The 25033-nt window shown below is 39.7% G+C and overlaps 1 protein-coding gene across 3 annotated transcripts in view; it reads right to left on the reverse strand.

Moving 5' to 3' along the window:
- KATNAL1 (katanin catalytic subunit A1 like 1) overlaps positions 1 to 25033 on the reverse strand; it is a 107584-nt gene that overhangs the window by 42047 nt on the left and 40504 nt on the right. For all 3 annotated transcript variants that reach the window (XM_059684088.1, XM_059684087.1, XM_059684089.1), the window contains exon 4: positions 14237 to 14405. In XM_059684088.1, coding sequence (XP_059540071.1) covers positions 14237 to 14405 — 169 coding nt within the window. The remainder of the gene's footprint in view (positions 1 to 14236; positions 14406 to 25033) is intronic.

Consider the following 25033-nt stretch of genomic DNA (forward strand, 5'->3'; position numbering starts at 1 on the left):
GAGATATGATTACACCCATGAGATATGATTACACCCACGAGAAACAGACATTATCAAATACTGGTGAGGATGTAGAGCAACTAGAAGTTTCATACTCTGCAAATATGAGTGTAAATTTGTAAGGACATTTTGGAAAACTATCTGGTGTTACCTACCGAAGTTTAACATATACATATCCTATGAGCCATCTATTGCACTTGTACATATATGCTCACTAGAAATGCTCACACATACGCACCGAAGGAGAAGTATAAAACTATCCAAAGCAACATTACTACTAATAGTTCCAAACTAAAAGCAATCCAAATATCCACTAACAGTGAAACAAATTTAACTGTGGCATAATACTGCATATTAATGAAAATAAACAAATTTCAGATACATGCAACAACATGGAAGAATCATCGACATATGTTGAGCAAAAAGCCATATCAAAAAGAAATACTTAACTGAACTGTACACCAAGTTTCAAAATAGGCACAACTAATTTATGGTATCAGAAAACAGAATAGTGGTTACCTTTGGAAAGAAGTGGCAAAATAGTGATTACTTTGGGGAGGAAAGTGGCGGGGACCCGAAAAGACCATGAATGTGGTTTCTGAGGAGCTAAGTGCTCTGTTCTTGATCTCTGAATGACAGTTACATAGATTACACAATAGTTACAGTGGGTTACATGCATTGCTGTGCTCAAGCTGATTCTTACTGGTTTGTAAGAACTATTATTAAATTTTCAGGAATTTTGAGAGCCAGCTATAAATTTAATAAAAATTAAATTACACCAACTTGGACTAAATTATATTAAAAACAAAGGTAATAGCCCTAGCCAGTTTGTCTCAGTGGCTAGAGCGTCGGCCTGCAGACTGAAAGGTCCTAGGTTTGATTCTGGTCAAGGCACATGCCCAGGTTGTGGGTTCAATCCCCAGTTGGGGGGCATGGAGGAGGCAGCCAATCAATGATTCTCTCTCATCATTGATGTTTCTCTCTCTCTCTCTCTCTCTCTCTCTCTCTCTCTCTCTCTCTCTCTCCCTCCCTCCCTCCCTCCCTCCCTCCCTCTCCCTCCCTCTCTGAAATCAATTAAATAAATAAATAAATACCAAGGTAATAGTCATAACTCTTCACTTCTCATTATTTAATGATTACCTATGTATGTGAGGTTACTTTAATCTATTGCATCATTATGGTGGAAACACTACAGAATGGTAGGCTTCTGCCCATCTCATCTCTATCAAGTTCAGTGACATCAGGTGGGTAGCCTGAAATGAGTCATAGTGGAAGTATTTATACCATAGGAAACAGAAAACGCTACAAATCAGGGTTTGATTTCTTGTTAACTGTCTAGTCTCAAAAAAGTAATTGAGGAAAATGTTAATAACACAGATGAACTTAAAAGTGTTTCATTTCTATAGTTGTTACACTGTAAATAGCACAAAAAATTAAGGAATTATTTTTCCAGTATTTGAAAATTATCTGATTCATCAAAATTGTTGAAATATGAGTGAAGTTCCAAAATGTTTCTGTTGTTTTACTTTCATCTTACTCATTAACAAAAACAAATTATCAACCAGCATTCATGTCAAACTACATTCCTATTCATCTTTCCATTGTAGCCACAAGCTGGCTATAGATACAAGAATTGAACAAAGGCACTCTCTGAGAGTCCACTGACTTTATAACACTTACAATAAAGAGTATTCTCCATTTTATTATTTGTAAATTACATGCTGCACATCCTCAGTATCAGTCAAATTTATAATACACTTGTGTGTGAATATGTATTTGTGTGTATATACACATACACACCTTATTTTTAATTTTTTGGAAAAGCTATTATTAAATTTCCCAGTATACTAATGGTTGGATGACCATTCATCAAATAGTACCCTTATAATTTATGCACTTTCCTTATAATTTGTGCACTTTCCTTTAATAATAATAAAAAGTTTTAAAGTCAGTATGTGTATAATCACCAAACAACAGCTCTTAAAGAATACTCCAATCGAGTCTACAACACCCCTCCATTTCACACATCCCTAGACTTAGTCATAAGAAGGAAAGTATTCAAAAATGGATGTTTGCTATATGTAATTTAATGAAATGAAGTCCTGTAAGTTTGATAATTTTAAATTAAGTCTCTGAATATAATTTGTCAAACTTTAATTTGAATTCCATTTAAAAACATACACAGCTTTAATCATAAGACCATAAAAGCACAGCTCATTTCACTAAGAGTTAATTAACCATAAAGACAAAGTCTTAAAAATACTCAAGAATCAGAGTTGAATGAATTAAATTTATTTTTGGTAACAACAGAAAAACATTCGTTCTGACAACTAATATCTCATAGACTATCCTTTTTAAATTAAAAAAATGCATGTTAGAAGTGAGATGGCAGTACTGCATCCTCCCAAACCACATCAAAATTACAACTAAAGTACAGAACAACCATCAGAACCACCAGAAATTTGGCTGAATGTAAGTCCTACAAATAGAGAAGTAAAGAAGAAAACACATCAAGACTGGTAAGAGGGGTAGAGGCACAGAACGAGCTGGTCTGATACCCACTGATACCCACGTGTGGCGTATTTTTAATCAGGAGAAATATATTGGCTGAGGAGGCCTCCCGTGAACAGCAAGGGGGTCCCAGTTCCACACCAAACCCATCAGTCCAGGGTTCTAGGGCCAGGAAGAGAATTCCCATAACTTTGGACAATAACAACCAGCAGGGAGTGTGGCTGAGTGACATGGAGGCTGACAGAGTCTCAGGAAGTCCCTCTTAAAGAGGCAGTGCACGGGCTTACTCAGACTCACTCTCTCACTGGGGCAGTAACATGAAAGGATCCAGGGATATACCGGGAGAAATGTTTTTTTGCCTGGGTGGAAGGCAGTTGCCCCACCCTATTGGAAAACTACTTGCCCACTAAGGCCAGCCGTGGGCAAACTACGGCCCGCGGGCCGGATCTGGCCCGTTTGAAATGAATAAAACTAAAAAAAAAAAAAGACCATACCCTTTTATGTAATGATGTTTACTTTGAATTTATATTAGTTCACACAAACACTCCATCCATGCTTTTGTTCCAGCCCTCCAGTCCAGTTTAAGAACCCACTGTGGCCCTCGAGTCAAAAAGTTTGCCCACACCTGTTCTAAGGCCCATTAAGAGACTGAAAATAACAACCAACCTCCAGGCAGAAACAACTAACCACCCTGTTAGAAAATCTCTCCCCCCACATGTGGACATAGCCTGAGGCTAACTCAAGGCTGAATACAATCAGTCTGCAGTCAGAGGATGGTCTCTGGAGACTTAAGAGTATTTGTCTAATCTAATTAGTCAGAAACAGCATTAGACATTGTCTTGCACTAGAGATTGGGCGGCATAGCAGATATACCTAATACATAGTCACAAACTCAAACAGGAAGCCAAATGGAGAGAGACATAAAAACCAACCCCCAAATGAAAAAACAAGAGAATTCTCCAGAAGAGCTAAATGAAATGGAGATAAGAAATTTATCAGATAAGAAATAAAGTTCAGAATCATGATGGTAAAGGTGCTCAAAAGCATGAAAAATATATATAGTAACTATGAAAAATGACAGAGCCCTAATAAAGAACACAGTGGAAGGGATACACAGCAGATTAGGAAAAGTCGAGGATCAGATAAGTGAATTAGAAAACAGGGTAGAAAAAAAATCACTCAATCAGAGAACCAAAAAGGAAAAAAAAATTGAAAGACAGGAAGACAGCTTAAAGGAGCTGTGGAACAACATGAAACGTAACAATATTCACGTAATAGGTATGCCTTAAGGAGAAGAAAGTGAGCAAAGGGTAGGAAATGTGTTTAAAGAAATAATGGCAGAAAACTTCCCTAACTAGGTGAAAGAAAAAGTCACACAAGTACAGGAGGCACAGAGAGTCCCAAGCAAAAAGAAGGCAAACAGGTTTCCTCATGCCAAGACACATCATAATTAAAATGCCAAAAAATTAAAGATAAAGAGAGACTCTTAAAGGAGCAAAAGAAAAGCAATTTATTACCTTCAAAGGTGCTCCCATAAGGCTGTCAGATAATTTCTCATTAGAAACTCTACAGGCCAGAATGGAATGGCATGAAGTATTCAAGGTAATGAAAAGCAAGGGTCTGGAACCAAGATTACTATATCCAACCAAGGCAATCATTGAAAATAGATGGTGAAATAAAGAGCTTCCCAGACAAAAAAGGCTAAAGGAGTTTATAACCACCTAACCAACACTGCAAGAAAAGCTAAAGGAACTGCTATAATGAGAAGAGAGAGAGATAGAGAGAGAGAAAAAAACATAGGTAAATAGAAGTAAAATGTCGATAAATGAGAAACCAAGATGGTGGCATAGGTAAACACCTGAAATTGCTGCCTCACACAATCACTTCACAAATACAACTAAAAGACAAAACGGACATCACCCAGAACCACTGGAAGGCTGGCTGAGTGGAAATTCTACAACTAAAAGGAAAGAGAAAAGCACACTGAGACTCAGAGGAGGTGCGGAAGTAAAGTGCAGAGGTACAGAGGCATGCACGTGGAAAGGGCTGGCAACTGAGGATGTGATTGTCTTTTACAATTGGGAGAGAGATACAAGCTCTGAACTCCAGTTCCAGGCGAGTCTCTGGGGACCCAGACTCATACGGGGAGAAACTGGACTGTCTGGCATCGGGCAGAACTTGTGGGCGGCTTTCTCTCAGAGGTGCTTGCAGCGATTACCGCAGGACACTGAGATCTGGGACCTCTTAGGGCAGGGCTGAGGATCAGCCATAGCTGTTTTCTCTGCCCTGTTGATTCTCTGAGACCCCACTCCACCCAAGCTGCGAGCAGAGGCTTTTGCATATGAATGGCCTGGCCCTTTGCAATCTAAAATTACCTAACAAACTGCAGCTGGGTCAGAGAGACCCAGAACATCCAAAAGAAGGCCCAAGGTCCCAGGCCCCACAGAAGCTTGCATTGCTTCACAACTGGGCCTTATCTGGGCACCTCCAAACCCCAAACAAAGAAGAGGAATCTGCAGATCTCTCTGTAGCTCCTGCTGGGTAGCCTCAGGCAGAAGCTAAATTAGCACCTCCTTAGATCCAAGAGCCAGTGTACCCAGTGGTCAGAGTGGGACCATCCAAATTACAACTCCTCAGATCCATAAAGGACACACTCAGGGGGCAGACTCAGTGAGCACCAAAGCCCCACTGAAGCAAGTCTTGCCCCAGAAGGGTGTCTTCAGCACAGAAGTTCTCCCGCCGTAGACAGAGCTGATTCTCACAGCCAATTGGCCTGGAGGTCAATTCCTCCCAGTGATACCTACAACAATCAAGGCTTAACTACAAGACAGTGCACAAAGCCCACAAAGGGGTCTACCAAGAGTGTCCACCTTAGGTAATTGGGGAGGCTTAGCCACTGGGCCCTATTGGACACCTAGCACAGAAAGCCACTCTATCAACACAGGGAAGCAGCCAAAATGTGGAGACAAAGAAACAGGTCACAAATGACAGAAATGGAGGAAGGCAAACTACTGGATATAGAGTTCAAAACCACGGTTATAAGGTTTTTCAAGAATTTTCTAGAAACCGCCAATGAATTTGGTGAGACCCTCATTAAATCTAGTGAAACCCTCGAGGATATGAAAAAGGACCAACTAGATATTAAGCATACACTGACTGAAATAAAGAATATTATACAGAGATCCAACAGCAGACTAGAGGATCGCAAGAATCAAGTCAAAGATTTGAAATACAAAGAAGAAAAAAACACCCAACCAGAAAAAAACAAAAAGAAAAAAGAATCTAAAAATATGAAGATAGTGTAAGGAGCCTCTGGGACAACTTCAAGCGTTATCAACATCCGAATTATGGGGGTGCCAGAAGAAGAGAGAGAGCAAGATATTGAAAACCTATTTGAAGAAATAATGACAGAAAACTTCCCCCACCTGGTGAAAGAAATAGACTTACAAGTCCAGGAAGTGCACAGAACCCCAAACAAAAGGAATCCAAAGAGGACCACACCAAGACACATCATAATTAAAATGCCAAGAGCAAAAGACAAAGAGAGAATCGTAAAAGCAGCAAGAGAAAAACAGTTAGTTACCTACAAGGGAGTACCCATACGACTGTCAGCTGATTTCTCAATAGAAAATATGCAGGCCAGAAGGGAGTGGCAAGAAATATTCAAAGTGATGAATAGCAAGAACGTACAACCAAGATTACTTTACCCAGCAAAGCTATCATTCAGAATTGAAGGTCAGATAAAGAGCTTCACAGATAAGAAAAAGCTAAAGGAGTTCATCACCACCAAACCAGTATTAAATGAAATGCTGAAGTATCCTTTAAGAAGAGGAAGAAGAAGAAAAAGGTAAAGATAAAAATTATGAACAACAAATACATATCTATCAACAAGTGAATCTAAAAATCAAGTGAATAAATAATCTGATGAACAGAATAAACTGGTGAATATAATAGAACCAGGGGCATAGAAAGGGAGTGGACTGACAACTCTCAGGAGGAAAGGGGTGTTGGGCGTGCGAGAAGAGACTGGAAAAAAATCGTACACCTATGCATGAGGACAGTGGGGGAAGAGGGAAGGGCAGAGTGTGGGGTGGGAACCAGGTGGAGGGGAGCTATGGGGGGGGGGGGGGAGAGGAACAACTGTAATAATCTGAACAATAAAGATTTAATTATAAATAAATAAATAAATAAATAAATAAATAAATAAATAAAATGGCGATAAATAAGTACTTACCCATAATAACCTCAAATGTAAATGGATTAAATGCTCCAGTCAAAAGACACAGTGTAGCTGAATGGATACAAAAACATGACCCAATTATATGCTATCTACAAGAGATCCACCTCAGAACAAAAGTCACACACAGGATGAGAGTGAAGGGATAGAAAAAAAATTTCTATGAAAATTGAAAAGAAATAAAAGCTGGGGTAGCAATACTCATATCCGACAAAACAGACTTCAAAATGAAGGCCATCACAAGAGAAACAAAGGTCGCTACATAATACTAAAGGGATTGATCCAACAAGAGGATATACCCCTGGTAAACACATATGCACCCAATATAGGAGCACTTAAATATATTTTAAAAACTTCTAGAGGACTTTATGGGAGGGATCAACAACAACACAGTGGGAATTTTAACACTCCACTAACTTCATTGGATAGTTCTTCCAGACAAAAAAATTGACAAGAAAATAGTGACTTTAAAGGACACCCTTTAAAGTCAGATAGATTTAACAGACATTTATAAAACATATCATTCCAAAGCTGCAGAATATACATTCTTCTCAAGTACACATGGGTCATTCACAAAGAGAAATCACATGTTAGGACACAAAACAAGTCTCTACAAGTTTAAGAAGATTGAAATCATATCAAGCATCTTCTCAGATCATAATGGCATGAAATTAGAAATCAACTACATTAAAACACTCAAGAACATTCAAACACATGGAGCCTAAATAGCATGTTATTAAACAATGAATGGGTTACCAAAGAGATCAATAAATAAATAAATAAAACTTCCTGGAAACAAATGAAAATGAACACACAACAACCCAAAATCTCTGGGACAAAGCAAAAGCAGTCCTGAGAGGGAAGTTCATAACAGTACCTCAAAAAACAAGAAAATTAATAATAAACTATTTATTCTACAACTTAAAGAATTAGAAAGAGAACAATAAGGAAAGCCAAGAGTGAGTAGAAGAAAAGAAATAATAATGATTAGAGAAGAAATAAATAACATAGAGATTAAAAATACAATACAAAAAATCAATGAAACCAAGAGCTGGTTCTTTGAAAAGGTAAGATTGATGGATGAATCATTAGCCAGACTCATCAAGAAACAAAGAGAGAGGACCCAAATATATAAAATCAAAAATGAAAGCAGGACCTTAACCTATTTGGCTCAGTGGATAGAGCGTCAGCCTGCGAACTGAAGGGTCCCAGGTTCAATTCTGGTCAAGGGCATGTACGTTGGTTGCAGGCACATCCCCAATAGGGAGTGTGCAGGAGGCAGCTGATCGATGTTTCTCTCTCATCGATGTTTCTAACTCTCTATCCCTATCCCTTCCTCTCTGTAAAAAATCAATAAAATATATTTTTTTAAAATGAAAGCAGAGAAGTAACAACTGACACCACAGAAATACAAAGGATTGTAAGAAAATATTATGAATGATTATATGCTAACAAGCTGCACAATGTGGATAAAATGGAAAAATTCCTACAAAAATACAATCTCCCAAACCTCAATCAGGAAGAATTAGAAAACCTGAACAGACCAACAATTGAGGAAATACAAGTAGTAATCAAAAAACTCCCAGCAAACAAAATTCTGGGTCTGGAGAGCTTCACAGAGGAGTTTTATGAAATATTCAAAAAGGGCTAACACATATCCTCCTCAAACTATTCCAAATTATTCCTAGAGGAAGGAACACTTCCAACTTCTTTTTAAGAGGTCAGCATTATCTTAATTCCAAAACCAGATAAAGACACTACAAAGAAAAAGAATTACAGGCCAATATCCCTGATGAACATAGATGCTAAAATCCTCAACCAAATATTAGCAAATCGGATCCAGCAATATATTAAAAAGATTATATACCATGATCAAATGGGATTTATTCCAGGGGTACAAGGCTGATATAATATTTGCAAATCAATAAATATGATACTTTCACATAAACAAATTGAAAGACAAAAATCACATGATCCTATCAATAGACAGAAAAAGCATTCAACAAAATCCAACACCTAGTTTTTATAAAAACCCTCTGCAAAGTGGGAATAGAGGGATCATAGCTCAACATGATAAAGGTCGTGTATGACAAACCTACAGTGAACATCATATTAAATGGGCAAAAACTAACACCATTTCCCCTAGATGACTGGCATAGCTCAATGGTTAAGCATAAACCCATGAACCAGGAGGTCATGATTTGATTCCTGATCAGGGCACATGCCTGGGTTGTGGGCTCAATCCCCAGTGAGGGGCAGCAGAAGGGAGCTGATCAATGATTCTCTCTTACCATTGATGTTTCTCTCTCTCCCTCTCCCTCTACCTCTCACTTCCTCTCTGAAATCCATTAAAATATTTTAAAAATAAAATGAAACTATTTATCCTAAGAACAGGAACAAGGCAGGGATGTCTGCTTTCACCACTCTTATTCAACATAGTACTGGAAGTCCTAACCAAAGCGATCAGACAAGAAGAAATAAAAGGCATCCAAATTGGAAAAGAGGAAGTAAAACTCTCATTATTCACAGATAACATGATATTGTACATAGAAAATCCTAAAGACTCCAGCAAAAATACTACTAGATTTAATAAAGGATTTTGCAATGTAGCAGGATACATAATTAACACCCAAAAACCTATGGCTTTTTTATACACTAATAATGAATCCTTAGAACGAGAAACTAAACAAACAATCCCAAATACAACTGCAACAAAAAAAAATTAAGATACCTAGGAATAATCTTAACCAAGGAGGTAAAAGACCTGTACTCAGAAAACTATAGGATGTCGAAAAGTAGAGGAAGATATAAACAAGTGGAAGAATATACCCTGTTCATGGATTAGTGGAATCAACATCATTAAAGTGTTCATACTACACAAAGCAATCTACAGATTCAATACAATCCCTATTAAAATACCAACAGCATATTTCACAGATCTAGAACAATTACTCCAAAACTGTATATGGAACCAAAAAAGACCCTGAATAGTCACAGCAGTCTTATAAAAGGAGACCAAAGATGAAGGAATTACAATATCAGATATCGAGTTATACTACAAAGCCAGCATAATCAAAGCAGCCTAGTACTGGCACAATAACAGGCACATAGATCAATAGAACAGAATAGAGACCCCTGAAATTGACCCAAGCCATTATGCTCAATTAATATTTGACAAAGAAGGCAAGAACATACAATGGTGTCAAGACAGTCTCTTCAACAAATGGTATTGGGAAAAATGGACACATATATGCAAAAAAAATGAAACTAGACCACCAACTTATACCATACACAAGAATAAACTCAAAATGGATAAAAGACTTAAATGTCAGCTGTAAAACCATAAAAATTCTAAAAGAAAGCATAGGTAGTAAAATATCAGACATCTCTTGTAGCAATATGTTTACAAATATATCTCCTAGTACAAAGGAAACTAAGGAGAAAATAAACAAATGGGACTATATCAAAATAAAAAGCTTCTGCACAGCAAAAGAAACCATCAACAAAATTAAAAGCGAATCCACTGCATGAGAGAACATATTTGGCAATGATACATCTTATAAAGGGTTAATATCCAAAATATATAAGGAACTCATACAACTTAACAATCGGAAGACAAACAATCCAAGTTAAAACTGGGCAAAGGGCCTAAATAGACAATTCTTCAAAGTGGACATATAGATAGCCAAGAGATACAAGAAATAATGCTCAAACTCAGTGATCATCAGAGAGATGCAAATTAAAATAACAATGAGGTTATTATCTCACACCTGTCAGAATAGCTACCATCAACAAATCAACTAATGACAAGTGCTGGCAAGGATGTGGAGAAAAGGGAACCCTAGTACACTGCTGGTGGGAATGCAGACTGTTGCAGCCATTATGGAAAACAGTATGGAGTTTCCTAAAAAAATTAAAAGTGGAACTGCCACTTGACCCAGTGATCCCACTTCTAGGAATATAACCTAAGAAACCCGAAACACCAATCAGAAAGAATGTATGCACCCCTATATTTATAGCAGTACAACTTACAACAGCTAAGATCTGGAAACAGCCCAGTAGATGAGTGGATAAAAAAGCTGTGGTAGATTTATACCCTGGAATATTATGCAGCAGAAAAAAGAAAGATCTCTTACCCTTTGCAACAGCATGGAGGGACCTGGAGAGTATCATGCTAAGTAAAAAAAGCCAGTCAGAGAAAGACAAGTATCATATTATTTCACTCACATGTGGAATCTAATGAACAAAATAAACTGATAAACAAAATACATCCAGGGATATAGAAGCATAGAATAGACTGCAGAATCTCAGAGGGAAGGTGGGGGAGGGTTGGTAGGTGGGAAGAGATCAACCAATGAATTAATATGTATAGATGCATAACCCATGGGCACAGACAATAGGGTGGTGAAGACCTGGGGTGGGGGTAAGGGTAAGCTAGAGGGGGTCAATGGAGAAAAATGGGGACATATATAATACTTTCAACAACAAAGATTTCTTTTTTGTTTTTTAACGTGCTGGCAGAGGTCATTGTTCCTCTACAGAGACCTCCTCCCCACCCAGAACTGACATATAGATCAATGGGAGGGATTGGCAACTGTCAGGTGCCATATCTGAGGTTCCATCAACCTGGCCCACACTGTTCACCCCTCCCTGATGATTACACGAGAGCCTGCCCCACCCAATTTGCACCTCCACCCATGCTCTTTGCAGTGGTTTTTCCATATGAATGGCCTGTCCTGGCTCAGGCTTCAGACCTAAAATCTCTCAAACAATAGCAAGTAGACTCAGTGTGTCCCATACCTCTCTATAAGTGACCCATGCCCATCACTAGCAGCAGTTTGCCAAGTTTCACAGCTTGGCCTCTCCTTGGCACCCCCAAGCCCAATAGAAGTAGCAGCCACCTGCAAATCACTCTGTAGCTCCTGCAGAGTGGCCCCAATCAGGGCACAGGCAGTGGCTGACTTACACCTCCCAGGAGGCCCCAGAGCCAGTGCACCTAGCAGACAGCTTCAGACCACACCAGATTACAATTCTACACATTCACAAGCTACACATTTAAGAGTGGATTTGGTGAGCACCAAAGCCCCAATGAAGCAAGCTGCTCCATAGGGATGTCTCCTGCACAGTATCTCTTCCACTGTAGTTGCAGCTGGTCTTCCCAGACAATTGCCTGGAGGTCAATTCCTCCCTGTGATGCCACAGCAATCTAAGCTCAACTACAACAGGACAGTGCACTCAATCCCCACAGGGGTGCACCTAGAGGGCCCAGCTCAGGTGACTGGGGTGGCTGAGCCACTGGGCCCTACAGGACACCTGCTATACAAGGCTACTCTACCAATTCCAGGAGATATAGCAACTCTACCTAATACACAGAAAGAAACACAGGGAAGTAGCCAAAATTCAGAGACAAAGAAATACGTCACAAATGAAGGAACAGAAGAAATCTCCAGAAAAATAACTAAATGAAATGGAAGCAAGCAAACTACTACATACAGAGTTCAAAACTATAGTTATAAGGATGTTCAAGGAACTTAGTCAGAACATCAAAGACATGAATAAAGACCAATCAGAAATGAAGGATACAATAACTGAAATGAAAAATAATTTACAGGGAATCAACAGTAGAGTAGGGGACACCAAAAATCATTTCAGCAATTTGGAATATGAGGAGGCAAAAAAACAAACACACACACACACACACACACACACACACACACACAATCAAAACAGCAAAAAGAAAAAAGAACTCCAAAATATGAAGACACTGTAAGCAGCCTCTGGGACATCTTCAATAGTTCCAACATTCACATCATGGGGGGGCCAGAAGGATACGAGAGGGAGCAAGAAATTGAAAGCCTATTTGAAGAAATAATGATAGAAAACTTCCCATGCCTGGTGAAAGATACAGACTTACAAGTCCAGAAAGCACAGAAAGTCCCAAATAAGATGAACCCAAAGAGATCCACACCAAGACAACATCATAATTAAAATGCCAAAGGTTAAAGACAAAGAGAGAATCTTAAAAGCATCAAGAGAAAAGCAGTTAATAACCTACAAGGGAGCACCCATAGGACTGTCAGCTGATTTCTCAACAGAAAATTTGCAGGCCAGAGGGAGTGACAAGAACTGTTTAGTGATGAAAAGCAAGGACCTACAACCAAGTTTACGCTACCCAGCAAAGTTATCATTTATAATTGAATGTCAAATAAAGAGCTTCCAAGACAAGAAAAAGCTAAGGGAATTCATCACCACCAAATCAATATTACATGAAATGTTGAAGGGTCTTTTTTAAGAAGAAAAAGAAGAAGAGGCCTAGCTGGTTTTGCTTAGTGGTTAGAGTGCCAGCCCATGGACTGAAGGGTCACAGTTTCAATTCTGGTCAAGGGCACATACCTTGGTTGCAGGCTCAATTCCCGGCCCTGTTGGGGCACTTGCAGGAGGCAACCAGTCTCTTTCACATTGATGTTTCTTTCTCTATCTCTCCCCCTCCCTTCCACTCTCTCTTAAAAAAAATCAATGGTGAGTATTAACAAACAAAATATTTTAAAGAATAAAAAATATATTAAAAAATATGAATAAAATGGCAATAAATACATACCTATCAACAATTGAATCTAAAAATCAAAATAAACAAACAAGGAATCTAATGAATAAAATAAACTGATGAATAAAATAGAACCATGGAAATATGGAACAGTCTGACCAATCTCAGGAGGAAGGAAGGAGGGGGACCAAGAAGAGATTACCAAAAAACTTATATGCATATATGCATTACCCATGGACACAGACAATGGGGTGGTGAAGGCCTGGGTCGGGGAATTTCCACCCAGTACTATGTTTATTCACTGATCAATTTTCCAGATAAAGTAAATGTATACAGTGAACTGCAATCAAAGGGAATTTTCTCATTTAAAACAAATTTGCAGTTAAATTTTATTTTTTTATTTTTAGCTGTAGTAAATTATATCCATCATCTTATTCTGTGAATACAGGATAGGGCAAAAGTAGCTTTACAGTTGTCAGTACAGAAAACAGTTTACTCTTGTATTACTATTTATTAATTATTGTATTATTTTCCATATGAGCAACTGTAAACCTGCTTTTGCTATACCCTGTATATACATTTCCTTCCCTGTAAGTCTGTTCCCTTCAATTGCTTTCATTTATTCTTCATTTTAATTCAGAATAATTGTTTAAATATACTTTTTAAGTTTTAAAACTTTATTTTGAATATTTCTACAAAAGACCCATTTTCCTTAATAGTTGTGTGTGTGTGTGTGTGTGTGTGTGTGTGTGTGTGTGATATACCTGTGAGGTTACTGACATTGCAGAACAGCCTTTGAAGTACAAAGGCCATTTAGGTTTTTAATTTACACCTTTTTTAATCTCTTATCAAAACCACAGTACTCTGAAAAAACTAACAAAAATTATACTATGCACCAAAAGTCATGGGCTTCAAGTGAGTAAGTTCCAAAGAGATAGCCTTGCCTTGTCATCTCTCCCTCTTGCTCTACAATCCTTATCCCTACTTGTAGAGGGCTTCTCACTCTTCGATATAGGATGTGCTCGACCTACAGGTCCCCGGGCTCCTGCTCCTGGCATTTCTTTCCTCAGAGGTTTTACTTCACGATTGGGACGCCTTATCTGAGGTGGAGCTCTGACAAAAAAATAAATAAAATAAAATAAAAATTAATCAAAGGCAAAAGTATTTCAGTACTACCTTAGTCAATAAAACTATTAAATTAAGAAGGCCAAAATCTCCAATTTTCTCCTGTTTGTCAATTCATGGCAACGTCAATTAGGTTAGTATCTAAAAATGTTTTTCTTTAAAATACATTGGTTGATACAATTATTAAATACATATAAATAAAATATATAGCAGCAATTATTTTGTCAAAAATAATTATCAATCACCAACAGATGGCAATACAGATTATTCCCATCTAATAATCTTAATAGTGTAATGGAAAATCCATTACTTTATTCATTACTGTCCTAAACCAAGAATAAGTAACTTTAAAAAAAAAAACCACACAGAATAAAAGCTGAAAGGACAAGAATTCAAAATGTGCCTATTTGCAGTTTACTAATTTATTTATTTTTTTAAATATACTTTTATTGATTTCAGAGAGAAAAGGAGAGAGTGAGACAGAAACAACAATGATGTGAGAGAATCAATGATTGGCTGCTATCTGCATGACCCCCACATCAAGCCCACAACCTGGGCATGTGCCCCGACTGGGAATCAAACCATGACCTCCTGGTTCATAAGTCAATGCTCAACCACTGAGATACGCTGGCTGAGCTACTAATTTATTTTTTACAACAAAATGATTTTCTCTGATTCTGCATTGGAAAATCCAACATTTCATTCATAAATACGAATGGCAAGACTCAACAATCAAATCTCATAAACAAAGTAATTTATATTTTTATTTTTTTTAATTAAATCTTTATTGTTCAGATTATTACATTTGTTCCTCTTTTTTTTCCCCCCCATAACTCCCCTCCTCCCAGTTCCCGCCCCACCATCCGCCCTCACTCCCCACCCACTGTCCTCATCCATAGGTGCACGATTTTTGTCCAGTCGCTTCCCGCATCTCCCACACCCCTTTCCCCCCCAAGAATAGTCAGTCCATTCCCTTTCTATGTCCCTGATTCTATTATAATCAACAGTTCATTCTGTTCATCAGATTATTTATTCACTTGATTCTTAGATTCACTTGTTGATAGATGCATATTTGTTGTTCATAATTTGTATCTTTACCTTTTTCTTCCTCTTCCTCTTCTTAAAGGATACCTTTCAGCATTTCATATAATACAAGTTTGGTGGTGATGAACTCCTTTAGCTTTTCCTTATCTGTGAAGCTCTGTATCTGACCTTCAATTCTGAATGATAGCTTTGCTGGATAAAGTAATCTTGGTTGTAGGTTCTTGGTATTCATCACTTTGAATATTTCTTGCCACTCCCTTCTGGCCTGCAAAGTTTCTGTTGAGAAATCAGCTGACAGTCGTATGGGTATTCCCTTGTAGGTAACTGAGTTTCTTTCTCTTGCTGTTTTTAAGATTCTCTCTTTATCTTTTGCTCTTGGCATTTTAATTATGATGTGTCTTGGTGTGGTCCTCTTTGGATTCCTTTTGTTTGGGGTTCTCCGAGCTTCTTGGACCTGTAAGTCCATTTCTTTCACCAGGTGGGGGAAGTTTTCTGTCATTATTTCTTCAAATAGGTTTTCAATATCTTGCTCTCTCTCATCTTCTGGCACCCCTATAATTCTGATGTTGGTACGCTTGAAGCTGTCCCAGAGGCTCCTTACACTATCCTCGCATTTTTGGATTCTTTTTTCATTTTGCTTTTCCAGTTGGATGTTTTTTGCTTCCTCGCATTTCAAATCATTGACTTGATTCTTGCGCTCCTCTGGTCTGCTGTCGGGCGTCTGTATAATATTCGTTATTTCAGTCTGTGTGTGCTTAATTTCTAGTTGGTTCCCCAATATAAGATCGAGGGTCTTATTAGTTTTCGTGTAGATCTCATTAAGTTTATCGGCAGCTTCTAAACAGTTCTTGAGAGACCTTAAAAGTGTGGTTCTGAACTCTATATCTTCCATTGACAATTTTGTCCTGTTTCTTTGTCTCCACATTTTGTTATGCTTCCTTGGTGCACCCCCTAGTGGTCTTTGTTCGCAGTCTTATAGTTAAATCTTGATTGTTGTAGCTAATTCCAGGGAGGGTTTGACCTCCAGGCCAAGTGGCTATGAGAATCAGCTGTGTCAGCAGTGAGAGAACTTCTGTCCTCTAGGGAGGTGCTAATCTAGCCTTTGCCTGAGGCTATCTGGCAAATGCCTCTGTGCAGGGCTTGGGCGGGGCGGGTCGCACAGGATCAACAGGGTGGGCCGGAGAGAGCAGTTATGGAGGCTCTCAGTCCTGTCCCCAGGGGCTCTGCCTCTCTGAGTCCCAGCACCCGCTGCAAAGCTCGGAGAGAAAGCTGCACTCGCTCTGACCGAAGCCAGACAGTCCCGCTTCTCCCGTTTGAGTCTGGGTCCCTAAAGACTCGCCCGGATCTGGAGCTCAGAGTCTGCAACTCCCTCCCGATTGAAAACAACAACCGCGCCCTCCGCCGCCAGCCCGCTCCGCGCACTCCGCACCTCAGAATTTGACTTCACCACTGCGCCTTCTCTGAGTGTCCGTGTGCATTTCTCTTTCCTCCTAGTTGTAGGACTTCCACTCAGCCAGCGTTCCTGTGGTTCTGGGTGATGTCCCTTCCGTTTTTTGGTTTCACTTTTGAAGTAGTTGTTAAAGGCAGCAAACTCCGGCGTTAACCTATGCCGCCATCTTGGTTCTCCCTATATTTTTAAAATATTATTCATACTTTTGGAGGGTCAAAAATCACAGGATCCTTCAGATTATACAGGTCCCCAAAAGTGAATCAAGAATTTTGATAAATATGAATGTGATGGATGTTAATGAAACTTACTGTGATCATTTTGCAATATAAATACTGAATCATTATGTTGTACACCTGAAGCCAATATAAGTTAATGTCAACTATACTTCATTTTTTAAGAAAAGAATTTTGATAGCTATATAAAAGTAACAATGCAGACAAAGTGGTATATTTTGTTTCATGTAATATGAAACAAATTTGTGAAACATGTCTTCTTTAGATAGAAAAATGTTGGCATAACTCAGTACAGTATTGACTACTCTCTCTGGGTGTTGTGGGGACTCTTTCATTATGTGTATAATCTCTTCTTCTTTGTATTGTCTCTGCCTCTATTTCTCTACCTTTTCTATCTACAGTTCTACCTGTACTGGTGTAGCCCTTCAGATGTGTATTCCTTTTTCACCAATATACTATATCTATTATTGTTCCCTTTCCAACTTCATGCTTTTAATTCATCTAACTCATTGTGGAGCATCTCTTCCTGGGTTCAGAAAAAGTGGCACTTGTATGTGTATATAACTCAATGAACCCAGCAAAACAGGAAAATGGATGAAAAGCCAGGAAGATGACAAACTCCAGGCAAGAAAAAAAAAATAAAAATAAAAAACAGTAAAAAAAGGTAAAAGAAATGACAACATCTTTCAGATCTACCTAAGAGAGTATCTTCAACTTGTTGGAATCAGATGACTACATGAACCTGCTAAGGAGAGAGAGGCTGGTGGAAACTGTGTCTGTCTATGAGGTTCCCACATGCTGACAGCTGAAGCCCTAGAGTTCAGTCAAATGATAGTATATTGAACAACCATGAGGAGGCAATTGGCCTCTGCTGTGCTAGACCCTTGGCGGAGACAAAGATGAATATACAATCGTGTGAAAGAAATCCATAGAGAAGGAACTGGAAAATGGTATACAATAAACTGGTTATAAGACATTTTCAAATGTAAGGTATTCTATATTATTGGTTCTAGTACATTAGTCTTGTAAGCATCCTATATAATAAAAGGCTAATAAGCAAATTGTCCCCTTGACTGCAAGTTCGACCAGGAGTTCGATGGCCCTCCTCCCAGCCATCCCCATCCAATTGCCCCAATTGGGGAGGGCCGGCCGGACCAAACCCATGCACAAATTCATGCACCGGGCCTCTAGTTCTGCCAATAAAAGAAAAATGTGATGAGACCGGTAAAAAATAGAAAACTAAAAATGTTACATTGCTCTATTTTTTACTTATTTCTTTATTTAAACTCTCACCCAGGGATATATTTATTGATTTTAGTGAGAGAAGGGGAGAGGGAGAGAAGAGGGAGACAGAGAGAGAGAAAGAGGTGAGAAACATTGATTGGTTGCCTCCCAAATGCCCCCCAACCAGAGCTCAAACCTGCAACCTAGATATATGCTCTGACCAGGAATTGAACCCACAACCTTTTTGGTGTATGGGACAATGCTCTAACCAACTAAATCAACAGGCTGGGACCATTATTCTATTCTTAGTATTTCATTGTGACCACTGTTTCCTAACTGAAGTTTGTTTTAATGAGGGGCAGATTATCCTATATAATAAAAGGCTAATATGTATATTGTCCCCTTGGGAGTTCGACCAACCGAGAGTTCGACCACTTGCTATGACATGCGCTAACCACCAGGGGGCAGCACATAACAAAGGAAGGCCCCAGCTGGCAGCCAGCAGCTGGGGGAAGGAAGGCCCTGATTGGCCTTGATTGCCAGTCAGGCCTACGGACCCTAACCGTGCACGAATTTCATACAGCGGGCCTCTAGTTTATATATATTTGCAAATGTATAAATACCTTTCCAGAACCCAATTCATGGGTCTGGCCACGGACCCCTGTTAAACAGTCTCATTGTTTACGGTCCTGCTCTTCAGACACACTGCCAGCCTGAAGCCTGGCCACATGGCTGCACCCTCCCTCAGGGGTGATGGTAGTGGATCCTGAAGCATGGCCACCCACTCTCCAGACCATGTTCCCCCTTGGTGTGCCCTATTAGGGTACACCCACCACAGGCTCTGGGAGGCTGTGTTGTCAAAGTTATTTAAAAGCCAGTGCACAGGCTGCATGCCCAGGGTTTGCAGCTGCTGACCTGCCCTGCCATTCAATACTCTCATGGGCTCATACACAGTCTGAGTGAAACTGCTCAAGAAGCCACATGTGCCATTTGTGGCCAGTCCCGTCTCACAGAAAGTGGGCCTGTGTCCAGTGTCTTCAGTTCCATTTCACTGCAGCTGGATGCTACATTTATAACAGACTCTGTCAGCTTCCCAAAGGACACCCTTAATTCTGTTCTGTACTTCCCCCTCCAGGAACACACCACTGCACAATGTCATGCTTCAAATTAAGGACTCAGTGACAGCTTCCAGGCTGTGTAACATATAAGTCTCAAAGCCTCTTTTACTGGTTTCTTTTTAAAGAGACTTAGTATGGTTACAGAACATCATCTTTGCCTGAATGGCCAAACAAAGACTGACTCTGTACCAGCTTGCACTATTTCAAATATAGAGAATAAATCTGCAGGAAAAAAAACTAGATTGTCTACACTGTGCTTAGTTCTCCTACTTGATGACATTTCCTTGTAGGAATAGGAAGACATAAGCCCTATTCTATCATAAGCCTGATTTCCTCCAAAATCCAATACTTCCTCCTTTTAAGCTGTACATTTAAATGTCAACGTTATATGTAGATGTTCTTATCAGCCTTGCTTGTAATGACAAGCACCTGGAAACAACCCAAATGTCCAGTATCAGAATAGAAACGTAAATTACTACATGTTCACATAATGGGATCCAATATTCACACAAACATGGATTACAGCTACACACAATAACGAAGCATGAATCTCAGGACCATCACATTAAGTGCAAACGGAGGTTCAAAGAACTCGCAGTGTAATTCCAAGTAAAACCGGACACTGTTTGGGGATACAAATGTACGTATTAAAGTATAAAGAAAGGCAAGGGAATGATAACCCCCAAATTCACGGACGTGTCCAACTGTGAAATGGGAGGGAAGAAATAAGATGCAGAGGAGCCATAGGGGGACTTCAAGGTGTATCAGCAAAGTCCTTTACCTTAAAAGCCGTGGTGAGTGTATAGATCAGCCGTGGGCAAACTACGGCCCACGGGCTGGATCCAGCCCATTTGAAATGAATAAAACTAAAAAAAAAAAAAAAAAGACCATACCCTTTTATGTAATGATGTTTACTTTGAATTTATATTAGTTCACACAAACACTCCACCCATGCTTTTGTTCCGGCCCTCCGGTCCAGTTTAAGAACCCATTGTGGCCCTCGAGTCAAAAAGTTTGCCCACTCCTGGTATAGATGCTACTGTATTCTGATTCCTTATACCTTATATACATTTTAATTGTTCGTATTATCTATTGAGAAGTTAATAAAACTGAAATATTATCCTATCTAATAAAAGAGTAATATGCAAATTGACCATCACTCCAACACACAAGATGATCACCCCCATGTGGTCAAAGATGGCCACCACAAAATGGCCAGCAGGGGAGGGCAGTTAGGGGTGACCAGGCCTGCAGGGGAGGGCAGTTGCAGGGGGACCAAGCCTGCAGGGGAGGGCAGTTGAGGGCGACCAGCCTGGCAAGGGAGGGCAGTTAGGGGTGACCAGGCCAGCAGGGGAGGACAGTTAGGGGCAACCAGGCCAGCAGGGAAGGGCGGTTAGCGGTGATGAGGCCTGCAGGGGAGGGCAGTAAGGGGCAATCAGGCTGGCAGGAGAGGGCAGTTAGGGGTGACCAGGCCTGCAGGGGAGGGCAGTTAGAGGCAATCGGGCCGGCAGGGGAGCGGTTAGATGTCAATCAGGCTGGCAGGGGAGTGGTTAGGGGGTGATCAGGCTGGCAGGCAGAAGCGGTTAGGGGCAATCAGGCAGGCAGGCATGTGAATCGTTAGGAGCCAGCAGTCCTGGATTGTGAAAGGGATGTCTGACTGCCCACCAGGATCAGGCCTAAACGGGCAGTCGGACATCCCTCGAGGGGTCTCAGATTGGAGAGGATGCAGGCTGGGCTGAGGGACACACCCCCCTCCCGTGCACGAATTTCGTGCACCGGGCCTCTAGTTATACTATAACACGAATTAAGACATCTGAACACTTAAAAATGAAATTATAGGATTGCTACAAAGTTTCAGGCATGTTGAAGTGATGTGGGCTCAGAGGACCCAGCCTCAGTTGAACCTACTGCACCACCACCTGGCAAATCTCCAGAAGACTATGTTACAGAAATAGAGCTGTCTCATAGCACCACCCCACCAGAATTCCTGAAGTCAAAGCTAAATGGACCCTTGTGAAGATGACTTCATTCTACGCCATGTTAAGAATAGATTCTTGCCTGACCAGTTTAACTCAGTGGTTAGAGCATCAGCCTTGGATCAAAGGGTTGAGAGTTTGATTCCTGATCAAGGGCACACACCTTAGTTGCAGGTTCAATCCCCAGCCCCTGGTGAGCAAGCAGGAGGCAACCAATCCAATCGATGTTTTTTTCTTTCTCTCTTTCTCTCACTCTTCTTTCCTCTCTCTTTCTCCCCCTCTTCCCTTCCTTCCACTCTCTAAATATCTATAGGAAAAATATCTTCACTTCTCCTTCCCTTCCTCTCCCTTCCTCTCTAAAAAATCAATTTTAAAAAAATGTTGTAAACATTATTCCTACTTTCACAGAGAAAGAGCATCGAGACCTGGAGTCAGCATCAGATTTAGAACCCTAAGACCAGGTGACTTTTTACTCTCAGGGAACCAATTACCTATTATACAAGCATATTACATATCATCTACAATTTACTAGGCTCAGATCCATAAGAAGAGTCACTATCAATGCTAGCTATAGCCTTAAAAAATGGAGATATTTCATAGAATTAAAAACATTTTTTTCTTACATCATCTGTATATCGTATTGTGTGTTCACTACCTTAAGTCAAGTCTCCTTTCATCACCATTAATTCCCCCTTTACCCTCTTCTACCTCCCTCCACCCTCCTTTCTCTCTTGTAATCACCATATTGTTGTCTGTGTCTATGAGTTGTTCGTTTTGCTCAATCCCTTCTCCTTTTTCACCCAGCCCCCAACCTCCTTTTCTATTTTTCATTGAAATATAACATATATACAATAAAATGCACATATATTAAGTACACAACTTAATAAAAGTACATACCATGTAACCACAAGTAGGTCAAGATGGAACATTTCCCAAAATTCCAGAAAGCTTTTCATGGCCCCTCTTAGTCAATTTTCAGCCCCTAGGATAATCACTATATTGGCCTTGTTATCACAGATTAGGTTTTCCTGTTCTAGTTTCATATAAGTGTAATTCTATACTACATACTCTATGTTTGCTTTCTTTCTTTCAACATTACCTTTGAAATTCATCCATGTGCCTGCAGATAGTATTAGTTGATCTTTCTTCATTGCTGTGTAGTATTCTATTGAATAAATAGTATACTACAACTTATCTAGTCAACCGTTAAAAGACACTTCAATTGTTTTCTGTTTTAGGTTATTATTAAAGCTTCTATGAATATTGGGAAACATAAATGTTCATTTTTGGGGGGTATGTACTGAGGACTGGAATTGCTGAATCAGAGGATATATGGAAGATTAGATTTCATACACACAGCCAGTTTTCCTAAGTGGTGATGCCAGTTTACACTTCCATCAACAATGTCTGAGTGCCACCTGTTCCATCTTAGCCATTTTGGAGGGATGGTAATGGTATCTCATTGTGGTATTACTTTGCCTTTCCAGAATAACTATGGATGTTAAGCACCTTCCCAACAACATGCTTACTGGCCATGTGAATGTCTTCTTTTGTAGAGGACCTATCCTAGTCTTTAGTCCATTCTTTTTCAGTCAGGTTGTCTGATTTTTTTTTCTTATTAATTGATTGATTATCATTCCTTGAAGGCATATCTGAGAGATATTGCAGGTTTGATTCCAGACCACCGCAATACGTGAATACCTCCATTAAGCAAGTCACATGTATTTTTTTGGTTTTCCAGTGCATATGAAAGTTATGTTTATACTTATGGTAGTCTATTAAGTATACAATGGCATTATGTCTAAAAACCTATGTACATAACAAATCTTAATTAAGAAATATTTTATTGCTAAAACATGCCAACCATTATCTGAGCCTTCAGTGAGTCATAATCTTTTTGCTGGTGGGAGCTCTTCCCTTGATACTGATGGCTGCTGACAGATCAAGGTGGTGGTTGCTGAAGGCTGCGGTGGGAGTGAAGGTATCGTAAAATAAGACAATGAAGTTTATCACTGTGACTCTTCCTTTCATGAAAAATTTTCCTGTAGCATACAATGCTGTTTGATGGCATTTTACCCACAGGCAATCAATTCAGGCTCTGCTGCTGTTTAATCAACTAAATTTGTGTAATATTCCAAATCCTTTGTTATCATTTCAACAATCCTCACAGCATCTTCACCCGTAGTTTCCATCTCAAGAAACCACTCTCTTTGCTCATCGTTAAGAAGCAACTCCCCATCCATTAAAGTTTTAGCATGAAATTACAGCAATTTATCCACATCTTAAGGCACACTTCTAATTCTAGTTCTCTTGCTATTTCCACATCTGCAGTTACTTCCTCCACTGAAGTCTGGAACCCCTCGAAGTTATCCATGATGGTTGGAAACAAGTTCGTCCAAACTCCTGCTAATGTTGTTGTCTTGACCAGTTCTCATGAATCACAAATAGTCTTAATGTATCTAAAATGGTGAATCCTTTCCACAAGGTTTTCAATTTACTAGGCTCAGATCCATAAGAAGAGTCATTATCAATGCCAGCTATAGCCTTACAAAATGTATTTTTTTAAGTAATAAGACTTTAAAGTCGAAACTACTCCTTGATCATGGACAGAATGAATGCTGTGTTGGCAGGCTTGAAAACTACATTTCTCCCCATAGTACATCTCTATCAGAGCTCTAGAATGACCAGGTACATTGTCAATGAGCAGTAATGTTTTAAGAGAATTTTTTTTTTCTGAGCAGTAGGTCTCAATAGTGGGCTTAAAATTTTCAGTAAACCATATTACAAACAGCTGTGTTGTCACCACCCAGGCTCTGCTCTTCCATTTACAGAGCACAGGCAGAATAAATTTAGCATAATTCGTAAGGACCCCAGGATTGTGAGGATGGCAAATGAGCACTGGCTTCAACTTAAAGTCTCCAGATGCATTAGCTCCTAACAGTTAGGACCTAACTGAAGAGTCTGCCTGTCCTTTGAAGCTTTGAAACCAGACATTAACTTCTCCTCTCTAGTTATGGAAGTCTTATATGACATTTCTTCCAATGAGGCTGTTACAGCCACACTAAAAATCTGAGTTGGGAATTCCAGTCAAGATGGCAATGTAGGTAAACACAGTACTCACCTCCTCCCACAAAATTACAACAAAACTGCCCAGCTGGAGTGAGTCAGTGGTTGAATGTCAACCCTTGAACCAGGAGATTCCTGGTCAGGGCACATGCCTGGGGTTGTGGGCTTGATCCCCAGTAAGGGGGCATGTGCTGGAAGCAGCCAATCAATGATTCTCTTTCATCATTGATGTTCCTACCTCTCTCTCTCTCTCTCTCTCTCTCTCCCTTCCTTTCTGAAATCAATACAAAAATTTTTTAAAAATTACAATTAAACTTACAGAATAACCATCATTCAGAACCCTCTAAAATCGAGCTGAATGGAAGTCCTACGACTAAGGAATTAAAGAAGCCACACTGAGACAGTAGGAGGGACAGAGATACAGAAAGGGCTAGTCCCACACCCACATGTGGCAGATAAGAATCAGGAGAGATATCTCAGCTGTGGAGGTCCTCCCTGAGGAACA

This window comes from Myotis daubentonii, chromosome 2 (genome assembly GCF_963259705.1).
Source record: "Myotis daubentonii chromosome 2, mMyoDau2.1, whole genome shotgun sequence".
Lineage (NCBI taxonomy): Eukaryota > Metazoa > Chordata > Mammalia > Chiroptera > Vespertilionidae > Myotis > Myotis daubentonii.